At 39.9% G+C, this 8,209-nt stretch overlaps 1 protein-coding gene across 2 annotated transcripts in view; it reads right to left on the reverse strand.

Annotated features, from left to right (window-relative positions):
* The window catches only part of AGMO (alkylglycerol monooxygenase), a 380,748-nt gene extending 373,337 nt beyond the window's left edge, over window positions 1-7,411 (reverse strand). The window contains exons 1-2 of one of the 2 annotated variants that reach the window (XM_004702828.2): window positions 7,125-7,410; window positions 5,288-5,418 (exon numbers count right to left, since the gene is read on the reverse strand). In XM_004702828.2, coding sequence (XP_004702885.1) covers window positions 5,288-5,418; window positions 7,125-7,250 — 257 coding nt within the window. In that variant the 5' untranslated portion in view covers window positions 7,251-7,410. Of the gene's footprint in view, window positions 1-5,287; window positions 5,419-7,124 lie in introns of both variants that reach the window. The other variant, XM_045288837.1, reaches the window with a different exon arrangement.
* Between the last annotated feature and the right edge of the window lie 798 nt (window positions 7,412-8,209).

An 8,209-nucleotide genomic window follows, 5' to 3' on the forward strand; every position in this document is an offset into this window, starting at 1 on the left:
ATTTACAAATAAGGAATCCTACTTCGCGGAATTTCATTTATCACGGTAGGGTCTAGAACTGATAACCGCAATAAACGAGGGTTCACTGTAAATATCTGTTAAAATTTCAAAAAAGTTATAAATATGATTTTTTAAAAATTCTCTGTGCTGTTTTCTCTTAGACATTTTGCAATTTGTTTTTTTCAAAGTCTCTTAAACCTGCCAGAGACTAACACAGAGCCTCCGCAGAGCCACTGGCCCTTCGCTCCACCTAGTGGAACACTGATTGCCTTTATTCCCCTCAGTACGAGCACGATACAGAACACAGTCTCTAACCTCTACAGATACCCATCATTTGTACTGCTATTTCTTCCTGCGAAAATGGTTCCTGATTTATGAAACAATTACTTCGTTCAATTTTCTTTTTACACCAACCATAAAACCATTATTTTCCTCACTTGGGGTATTTTTAATAACTTTCTACACTAATGAAACACTGCTGTAAATAACAAAATATCACTTTAACATAAATTCATTTACCTATTTTGGTCAATGTGTAACTGATTACAGAAGTCATCCTCCCAGGTGGCATGCACTCATCCACAGACGTCTGCTCTTGCCTCGGCACTACTGCCTCTGAGGCTAGAAGCACCTTATAAAAACTCAGTACACAGGTTTTCTTTGCTCTCCAGCCTACCCCAGGAGTCAAAAGTATCTCAAAGAAATTCAATTTCCTCTTTTTAGCCATTTTTTTCCCAAGGAATTAAAACTTTGTCAAGAATGGAAAATTCCATGGCACGTCTGGCCAGTAAAACTGCTTATGTCTGGGTGAGCACTGCAGAACTACCTCCATAGTAAAAATTGGCAAGGGCCCATGTATATTAAAAGTGCAGTATCCCTAAGTTATTTGAAAATTTGCCTACTAATATTATCCTTCTAACTTGCTGCAGTTTGATTTATAATCTGCTGTTTCAACAAAATAAATGAACCCATTAAAAACAAACCTACTGTAGATATTTATATCAGGAATAAAACTTCTCTAGGGAGGATGCAATTTATGGAAGCAGAAACATTGAAAGGAAGTAACAAATTGAGGTCCCGGATTTCTAATGAACGATTGGAAACTGAGTTCTGCTTTAAACAAGCAGTGGGGAAAAGACGTGATTATTTTTCACTCGTTAACATTTAAGTCAGTAGCAGGATCATTTCACACGTTTTAGAAAAAATATCGAAAACACAGGTTTAGTAAATATTTTGCTAAGCCAAGTTTAATTCTTTATAGTGACCCATGCAAATAATTGATAAAGTCACATATGCAAATATGTTTATATATTATAGATGTTTATATGTTTATATGTTTACAAAACAGCACTGTTTAACTTCAGTAAGCAGAAATAGCTGTCTATCATATCAAGAGTGTATTCCCACTAAGCAATCTGCCTCTGGAATGTCAGATGAGCTAGACAGATGCTAGTCTACACAGAATCTGTTTTTAGAGCATATAGACTTGTATTAAATCTCATGTTCTGTCTCATAGGCTTGTAAATAAGATATAATCTTCTCCATGATTAATAATTTTTCTTATATAAAGATTTCAAAGTTACAGAATGTATCTTGCTTCCAGGAATCCCAACTGGCTCATTTCATTTTGATTCCTGTTGGGAATTCACCTTTCCATCACAGATATAATGGAGCCTCAAATAGTTCATGGAAAATTTCCATTATCTTTTCATTCAATTTTTCCACAGACTAGTTTTAAAGCCCCACGTACATTGAATCAAAATCTACATTTTGTCAAGTTTCCCCAGGTGACTCATATTTGAAACAGCATTCTAACAAGAACCCTGGAATCTGTAAGAATCCTGTAAAACCCTGGAGAATCCTGTAAAAACGTGGATCATGGGTCAAGATATCTGGTGAATTTATGAAAATTCGCAACAAGGAGTCAAACCAATATGAACTGGCTCCAACTCCTGCTTTCTTATCAATAATGGTAAGCAAGCTACCAATGCTTCACCTGCTTCCAATTTGATGGAACAATGGAATTGAGAGTCCCCAAATAAACTGTTTTCCTCCAAGTCCGAAGGCGGCATGCCCGTTACAGGAACGGTGAAGTAGAAAAACATGCTCAGGGTTCCGCTCCGAGTTCCACAGCTGCTTCTCCCAGAGGCCACATGTCGATTAAACTTATTATTTAAACCACAAGCCGTCACAAACAGATTCACAGAAGGCATGCTGCCATTTTATTTTTGTCTGCAATGATACATTTTACGGAAGTGGAAAGCCATTGCTGCCAGCGTGGAAAATGAAATCCGTCTCTTGGAGAGGATACGATCGATGCTGTGTTAATCGGAACCTAAACTGTTGATGATTTGCACCATGTTCTGGCGGCTTCAACTGAAAAACTGTTTTAAGGGTATCAGTCAAACTTCCCTTTTTTTTTCTTTGCTGAGAGGGGAGTGAATTACGTGGAGAACTGAGGATCAGCCCGCCTTTGCTGCTGCGACCTGGGTTGAATCGGTTTTTCAATAGCAAATAAATAGAGAAACATATGTCAAAATTGTATTTCCTCTACTGAGATCTTCCAGGCAAAAGCCGATGAAACAGAAAATTCTTTGTAAAGATGGCAAATGTTATTTTAAAACCACTGTTTATTCCTATAGATAGTTTAAAATGAGTATGTGGTTGTTTTATCCAAAATATAACTATAACAAAAGAGGCCTCCAAATTTGAGTTCAGAACCTTTGCGCGCTCTCATAGGGCAAGACGGTTAACTGTCGGTGTTGCTTTGAGCAGCGTGAGGAAGAGGAGGGTGGAAAGAGAAGCACTACATGTGCACTCCCTGAAGGACTGGCTGGTTCCGGTTTCCTGCTCCCTTCCTATTTCCTCCCCTCATTTTGCAAAAACATGTTTTTGATTATTGTTTTCCCTGGCTAAACCTTGTACCTTTATCATTACACTGCAGAGCAAAAGTATTGTACGTGGGACAGTTTGCATTTCCAATGATTATAATATTATGATAAAAGAAATATATATATATACACTTATTAGCAGTCAAATTTAAAAAGTGAAAAAACTGTTGAAACAGTGACTCAACTTTCTGTCTCCCTAGGCTATAATAAATTCAGCAAAATATGTGACTCAAAATTGTGTCTGAAGGGGCACTTAATTGTTTCATTGTTATAAATATATACATGCACTGTACCCTGAAGGTATTTTCAATAACCAGATCTACATATCCTTGAGGATGTTGAATTCATTTGTTATTCTGCTCAATGAAGACAGGGGACAGAGGAAATTGTGTACTATTGTAAAGTCTTAGGGGAATCTGGGAATTAGATTAAAATAACTTGAAATAAGATCAACTTCTGGTGGAATATGAACAGTTAGGTGTTCCACTAGTGTCCTAGAAGTTGGAAGTCCAAACCCACTGAGATGGATCTCCCAGGGCACCTCTGAAGGCCTGGTTCTGAGAAGTCCGTCTTGAAAATCCCATGAAGTGCATGTCTACTTAGCGCACATAAGGTCACCATAATTGGCAACTGACTTAACAGCATCTAAAAGCAAGTGATCATCACACACGATATACATATATGAGTAACTTTTCAAAATTATTATTAGCATTATTTACATTCCTAATGATCTATCTTTCTCTCTTTAGGGGGGGCTATCTTTTATTAAAAGATCATTTTATTGGGGGCTCTCACACCTCTTATAACAATCCATACTGTCTTTCTTTTTCTGAGCAAGATTTCACTTACCTAAAGATTTACTTTTATCTGAACCACTTTTGCATGGCTTGCAATTGTATCTTTTCTCAAATGTCTTTGTTTTCATTTCATTTTTTAAAAATTCACCTTGGTTTCACTGGGAGATTCATACAAATATTCCAAAATACTGAGTCCTGGTCAGAAGTAATCTCTTACAACAGTAAGAGAACACGAGGTGGAGCGTGAGACAGAGACACGTGGCCCCGCTTCCGAAGGGCATTTTTCCTCCTCCTCTGCACTCTGGTAATGCCTCAGGCATGGAGGATATCCTGCATCCACTGGCCTGTCACTAGGCATGTTTTAACTTAACTCTTTCCAAAAAGAAGTTGAACAGTTTTAATTACTGCTATTTGGTGAAGGAACCCAGGTGGGGCTACAGCTTAACCTTCAGTTGCTAACTAAACTTTTAAGGGCTTGGACCATCTTAATGCAAAGAGAAAAAGATGGCAGTCTATTCTTTTAAAGATTACTCCCTCAGCAGCCCTACGATGTAGTTCTACTCTGTCCGGTGGAGCAGGGCATCCCATAAGTCGGGATGAGTTCAACTGCTGAGTTTTATTGTTTGGTATCTTCAATATACAATTTTACCATCAGTGTAATACTCTCGGAATAATAAATTCCTGTCAAGAGTTGTAGTCTCAGGAACCCATAGGGACAGTGCTATTCCGTCCTGTAGATTCAGAATCCACTGGGTGGCAGTGAGAGTTACCATGTATATCCTGGACATCATCACAAGCACAGGAGCTACGACTGTGAATACAGCACACCTCTTGCTCCAAAGTTGCACACAACATACAGGAAGGTGCGTACAAGGCCGTATGGCCCTGGCTGCTTCTGAAGTAAATACCAGTTTCCATGGAAACCTAGAGAAGCGGTGCCTGCACAGGGTGCAGAGACCACGTTGGGCTTGCGGAAGAATGAGATGTCTGTCTTTGGCGCTCAGAAAATAATCAAATTTGGCCACACAGATGGATTTGGTGGCAAGAGGAAGCCCATGTGGCATGTGGGCAATGATAGAGAGCAGAGTATGGATGAAACAAAAATTGCAAAGGAGGAAGATGAGAGCAGAAAGCAGAGTCAAAGCTGGCGAGATGAAAAACGTGTGTAGTTCTGAAACCCGTACAGAGTAATAAGGAGCTGCTGAAGGGCTTCCCTAGAGTCACACTACAAAAAGGTTTAGCTGAAAATGAGGAAGCACTAAAAACAGGGACATCAGTTAGAACATTGTAGTAACCCAGCAATTCATGGGACCTACTCTAGGAAGAGGTTGCTAAGGTATGGATGGCACTGGGCAGAAATTTAAAGGATATGTCAATAAACTTGGTAATCAAACCAAATAATGTTTAGTGCATTCTTTTTATAATCAAATGCAAAGCAACCATGAAGAAAAAATTAAGTTTTTAGCAAAGACACAGCCAGAGTCCTTTGGTGATATGTATGTAAATAGACTAATTTCTGATGCAATGAGTTGGTTTTTACACCCTCATATGTGGGGAACTAGGGTTTATGTACTCAATGTTGCGACCCATCTAATTCACCTTGGTAGCTGAGATAGGACGCCCGCAGATAAAGATGTCAAGGCATCATCCAGCCGCCCTCGTAGCTTCCCTTGGCGAATCCAGCTGATAATCAATTCAAGCACCATCAAGGAAATGAAAAAAGGAGTTGCCTGGAAAAGAAATTGGAAAGAAGAGATTCTATTCTGCTTCGTATGAAATTCTTCCACATTCCCAATCAGTCACACCAAAAGAGGAAAGCCAAGAATAAAATCACATCGCTGCTGAAGATCCACACTCATTTTAGGGATCAGGTTTGCCCAATGAAAATAAAGGTCACATTATTTGGCATATAAACATGTGCAACCCATTGTACTGTCAAATATGAAAATTAAATGTAACCATAGATATAACTACAGTAATCCTGTCAAGAAAATAATAAGATTAGGGAGTTCATGCTCCAAGTTGTAAAGAAAGGCAACATGTTCACATTTTCAACATTTGATTAAAAAAACCAGAAATCCATCTTCTACAGATGACTCAGCTGAACCCGCTCTAAGAATCTTGCTGTATGGATGCATACGATTCGGGTTTTTCAAATGAGAAGGATTCCAATTACATATCATATGGAAATTTACATGATAACAACAAAGAATTTCATTATGAATACTTTAGAGGATAAGGCCATTTTAAATATGTGTTTTAAACCTCCATAAACATAAAAAATAAAAGCAGTACCCTTAAGTCAATTCCCACTTAACACCAAAACCCAAGCTCACTGCCCTCGAGGCCATGTTGACTCCTTTTGAGCCCCTGTGGGCATCTGAGCCTCTCACTGTGGACCAGAGTAGAAAGCCCAGTCTTGCTCCTGCTGCGCTGCTGGTGGTCAGAACCACTAGGCAACCCGAACTCCGTATTCACCCCCATTCTCTCTCAATTCATTCAGCTCAATCTTTGGTTTAAATGTATTCTTAAGGTCACCAATATTAATGACACAGGATCAAATTAGGTTTTATTCAATGTAAAAATAATGAAGATGTGTGTGTGCACATTCGTACAGGTGTGTACATCCACTTTTATTTCCTCTTAAGAAAATCAGAAGGAGCAATCTCAAATCCTGAAAAGGATAATGAGTTTTAAAGTTGTCTAAAATGAGCTCCCAAGAACATTGTTGCCAATGTTATCTTGTTGGTTTGCTTTTGCTTCCATTTCTGGCCTCATCTACTAAGTTCGGTAAGTACAATTTTGAGAGGAGGGAGAACTTCGGGATTCAAGTTCTAGATAGTTCCAATTGCAATTATAGTCAGGAAACAGATGTGAAAAACATCTCTGAGCACTTCAAAGTTTGAAATACAAGTTGCTGCAAGTCCAAACTGATCATCTACAGATTTTAAGTTGCACTCAGTCAACCAGGAACCTTTATCCTGAATAAATTCTACCAAATGCAAAAGGAAATTGTTTACCTGGAGGTGGTATGTATACATACCAATTGAAAGTCAATTTAATAATTAGCTTGCCGATGTGGTATAACTATTTGACACTGAATGACCAATAGGTAAATTTGCAATGCCATCAAGGCAGCCCACTGTCGTTGAGTAGATGGTGACTCCTAGTGACAGTATAGGTCAGGGTACAACTAACCCTCTGAGTTTGGGAGACAGTAACTCTCTGGGAGTAGAAAGTCCAGTCTTTCTCCCACTGAGCACCCGGTGGTTTCGAACTGCTGACCGTGAAGATCACAGCCCAATGAGTAACCATTATGCGATAGGGTGCTGGAATTGAGTAATTTAAAGAATGAAGTGAACAAAACCACAGGATGTTTTTGATGTATTTCTTAAGACTGTAAGAGCAAGAGTAACTTTTCCCCAGGTAGTCTCACCTTTTCAACGTAATCGGGCACCTCCTCCAGGGTTTGGAAGGACGCTTCGCTGGGTTTCATCATGTAAAACATCACACGGACTCCCTGTGAAAGGGAAACTTCCTGTTGGGCCCCCGGCTTCCTCATCTCTGCCTGTGTCCGACTCCCAGCTGGGGAGTGTTTGTGCTGCAGTGGATGCAGCCAGCAGAACAAAGAGGACGAGCTGTGCCGCACAGACAAGCCCTTTGTCAGAGAACAGCCAGAAGCCGAGCCCCGCAGAGTCCAGCCAAGGGCGATTCTGTGCGCTCCGCAGGCAAACACAGGGATCCCGAACCAGTTCAGAGTTCAGTGGGCGGTGACGTCGCAGCACTGGAACATGAGGGGTGGGGAGGCAATATGCGTGCCCAGGTGTGCCCTACCGGGCAGGGTCACTGTGGCTATAGAACATAGTTTAAACCTAAGAGACAAAGAAAAGGTCGGGTGCACGAGATAATATTTCCTTGACCAAAAAAGGGGTGGGGGGCGTGGCGAGGAAGTGTGCTAACACAGGTGAAAGTTCATTTTGAACAAGCACACAAGGGTTAAATCACCGGAGGGGAATTGATCTTTTGCTCTCTTCCACATGTCACATTGTGTTTCCATGTTTACTTTCTCCACATTTCTATAGGACCTGAAAGTGCTCCAATTCCGTTTCTGAATATTTACTTTGAGAATCAGGAAGCACTTACTAGAGCACTCATTTTCACATATATTTCTGGGTCTGAATCATGTTAACTTCTGAATGTTATCTGTTCAACCAGTTTAGGAGTATCCGGCTTATTATTGGTTAATGAAATTTTGACTTGTAATATCTGATTAATTCTACCTCGCACTTACAGAGTTCCCTTGAGAATGAAGGTGGCAAGATATTTGTGACACAGATATGCTCCTAACTATAATAATATATAAAATTGTGCAATAAAAAATGCAGTACTTGCATTTATGGAGAAAATAGTTGCCCTGGGACACAATCCTCAGAAACACCGTCATGACTCTAAGGGATTACAAGCGCCAAAGCTGATACAAGCAGCAGTACCATGTTCTGTTTGTTTCATAGCATGGTGGGT

The sequence above is a fragment of the Echinops telfairi genome, unplaced genomic scaffold (genome assembly GCF_000313985.2).
Source record: "Echinops telfairi isolate 266 unplaced genomic scaffold, ASM31398v2 ScPeMD7_23;HRSCAF=83, whole genome shotgun sequence".
NCBI lineage: Eukaryota > Metazoa > Chordata > Mammalia > Afrosoricida > Tenrecidae > Echinops > Echinops telfairi.